The 3,561-nt window shown below is 38.1% G+C and overlaps 1 protein-coding gene across 1 annotated transcript; it reads left to right on the top strand.

Annotated features, from left to right (window-relative positions):
• Positions 1 to 265: 265 nt before the first annotated feature.
• On the top strand, positions 266 to 1,213 carry LOC130045744 (olfactory receptor 1440-like). The gene has a single exon (XM_056138583.1). The coding sequence runs from the start codon at positions 266 to 268 to the stop codon at positions 1,211 to 1,213; it is 948 nt and encodes a 315-aa protein (XP_055994558.1).
• Positions 1,214 to 3,561: the final 2,348 nt, after the last annotated feature.

Genomic DNA, 3,561 nt, shown 5'->3' on the forward strand with positions numbered 1-3,561 from the left:
TTATACAATTTGATAAGATCTTTGTATATATGTACATTGAAGATGTTCAAACAATATATTCTGATTGTCAAGAACAGTTGGAAGACAGGATTTCTAGTGCTTTTTTAAAATTATTTTTGTGTTGATATTAAGAGAAATTTATCATAACTGAATAATTTTTGTCTCCAGATATGAAAATATATTCAAAACAAGTAAGCTTCACGTGTTAAAATAGTCAAATAATCAACCTAAGACTGACTCTGCAGATTGAAGAAACTTCAGGATAATGGCTGAAGCAAGAAACAATACAGCTGTCACCAAATTTATCCTTTTAGGATTCTCCGATTTCCCCAAGCTCAAGATTGTTCTTTTCACAGTATTTTTGGGAAGTTACCTCATGACAGTCACCTGGAACCTAAGCCTTATCATACTAATTAGAATGGACTCCTACCTACATACCCCCATGTATTTCTTCCTCAGCAACTTGTCCTTCTTAGATTTCTGCTATGTTACCTCCACAATCCCTAAAATGCTTTTTGATTTCTTCCAGCAGCCCAAATCCATCCCCTTTCTGGGGTGTACCATGCAATACTTCTTTTTTTCTAGTCTGGGTCTCACTGAGTGTTGTCTCCTGGCGGCCATGGCTTATGATCGCTATGCTGCCATTTGCAACCCTTTGCTCTACATGGCCATCATGTCCACCACTCTTTGTGTGCAAATGGTGGTTGGATCCTATATAACTGGTATTTTTGGCTCGTTTATCCAACTGTGCGCTTTACTTCAACTTGATTTCTGTGGACCCAATATTATCAATCATTTCTTCTGTGACCTGCCTCAGCTGTTGGTCCTATCATGTTCTGAAACCTTTTTCCTACAAGTGATGAAGTTTGTGATAGCAGCAATCTTTGGTGTGATATCTGTCGTGGTCATCATGGTATCCTACGGTTATATCATTGCCACTATCCTGAACATCAGTTCAGTTGAAGGCAGGGTCAAGGCCTTCAACACCTGTGCATCTCACCTGACAGCAGTGACTCTTTTCTTTGGCTCAGGACTCTTCGTCTATATGAACCCAAGTTCTAATAAATCCGTGGGCAATGACAAGATGGCATCGATCTTCTACACAATGGTAATCCCTATGTTGAATCCTTTGATTTACACTCTGAGAAACAAAGAGATCAAGGAAGCCCTAAGGAGGTATAAGAAGAGAGCTTTCATTCATTGTCACAGTTAAAAGTCTGGTAAACCCAATGACCCTAGTAACTGAAGTTTCTAGACTGTTTGGGACATACTTTGAAGGTTAGTTAGTCAATCTCATGGATGTTGTGACAGAGTTTAAATTCCAGATTGACTCAGCACCACACAAATCCTATGACTTCTTTGTGTCCTGACAGTTGATTTTTTTTCTCTTACACCAGCAATATCCTCATAAAACAGGTTACTAATCTCCACAGAGATATAAGCCTTCATTTCCTTAATTATTCTGGGGTTTTTTTTCATGATTTCAATCAGCAAGATGGCAAAAAGGGAACTCAATATAAGGTCAGTGAGCTTACACATACACCATCCCAGTAAAACCACAAAAGCAGCCCCCAGAAGGTTATTCCCTCCATGTAAATAAGCAAGAATTTCACAAATAGTTTCAAAACAACTTAGAAAGACATTTTATAGTAAAATCTAACAATCACGAACCTCTATATAGAATCAGATGTCTATAACTGACAATCAGAAATGTGAAAAAAATCTGTCTAAACAAATCCAAAAAATCTTCAGATATCAGAATCCTCAGTAAAGAGAGTAAACCTACTAAGACTAACTATAGTTTTTAAAAAAAAAAAAAAAAACTACTAGCAAATAGAATCCAACTACTCATCAAAAAGATCATACACCATGACCAAGTAGGATTCATCCCAGGGATGCAAGGATGGTTCAACATTCGGAAATCAATCAACATAATCCACCATATCAACAAAAGAAAAGATAAAAAGCATATGATCATATCAATAGATGCAGAGAAAGCATTTGATAAGATCCAGCACCCCTTTATGATGAAAACCCTAGCCAAAATGGGTATAGAGGGGACCTTCCTCAACATAATTAAAGCCATCTACCACAAGCCTACAGCAAGCATCATCCTCAATGGGGAAAAACTGAGAGCCTTCCCTCTAAGATCAGGGACGAGACAGGGATGCCCACTCTCTCCACTGCTGTTCAATATAGTACTGGAAGTACTTGCAATAGCGATTAGGCAGGAAAAAGATATTAAGGGCATTCAGGTAGGAAAGGAAGAAATCAAGCTCTCACTATTCGCAGATGATATGATACTCTACTTAGAGAACCCAATAACTTCCACCAAAAAACTCTTAGAAACAATAGACTCGTATAGTAAAGTTGCAGGTTATAAAATCAATACCCAAAAGTCCATGGCTTTCCTATACGCAAACAGTGAGAGAGAAGAAAGCAACATGAAAAAAACAATCCCATTCACAATTGTGCCTCAGAAAATCAAGTACCTAGGAATCAGCTTAACTAAGGAAGTAAAGGACCTGTACAAAGAAAACTACAAAACGCTACTTCAGGAAATAAAAGAGGACATGAGGAAATGGAAAGATATCCCCTGCTCATGGGTCGGGAGACTTAACATTGTCAAAATGGCAATACTACCGAAAGCATTGTATAAATTCAATGCAATCCCTATAAGGATACCCATGACATTCTTCAAAGAAATGGAGCAAACACTCTTGAAATTTATATGGAACAATAAGCCCCCACGAATAGCTAAAGCAATTCTTGGGAAAAAGAAAATGGGAGGAATCAACCTCCCGAACTTCAAACTGTACTACAAAGCAGTAATAATTAAAACAGCATGGTACTGGAACAAAGGCAGAACTGCAGACCAATGGAACAGGGTTGAATACACTGACATCTCTCCTCAATCATATGCTCATCTAATCTTTGATAAAGGTGCAAGTAATGTGAAGTGGAGTAAGGAAAGCCTCTTTAATAAATTGTGTTGGCATCACTGGACGGCTACATGCAAAAAAATAGGCTCAGAACTCTGCCTAACACCATGTACAAAAGTAAGATCAAAATGGATTAAAGACCTCAACATCAGACCAGAAACCATAAGGTACATTGAAGATAAAGTTGGCAAAACCCTCCATGACATTGAAGCTAATGGTATCTTCAAAGATGCCAGGCCACTGGCCAAGCAAGTGAAAACAGAGATAGACAAATGGGACTATCTTAAACTAAGAAGCTTCTGCACCTCCAAAGAAACAGTGACCAAAATACAAAGACAGTCTACAGAATGGGAAAGGATATTCACCGAATACACATCTGACAAGGGGTTGATATCCAGGATATACAAAATACTGGTTAAACTCCACAAGAAGAAAACATCCAACCCCATCCAAAAATGGGGCAATGAAATGAACAGAAACTTTCTCAAAGAAGAAATCCGAATGGCAAAAAAGCACATGAGAAAATGCTCTACATCATTAATCATCAGGGAGATGCAGATCAAAACCACAATGAGATACCATCTCACACCTCAGAGACTGGCCCACATTCAAAAGAACA

Source organism: Sorex fumeus, unplaced genomic scaffold, assembly GCF_029834395.1.
Source record: "Sorex fumeus unplaced genomic scaffold, SorFum_2.1 ptg000007l, whole genome shotgun sequence".
NCBI classification, from domain to species: Eukaryota; Metazoa; Chordata; class Mammalia; order Eulipotyphla; family Soricidae; genus Sorex; species Sorex fumeus.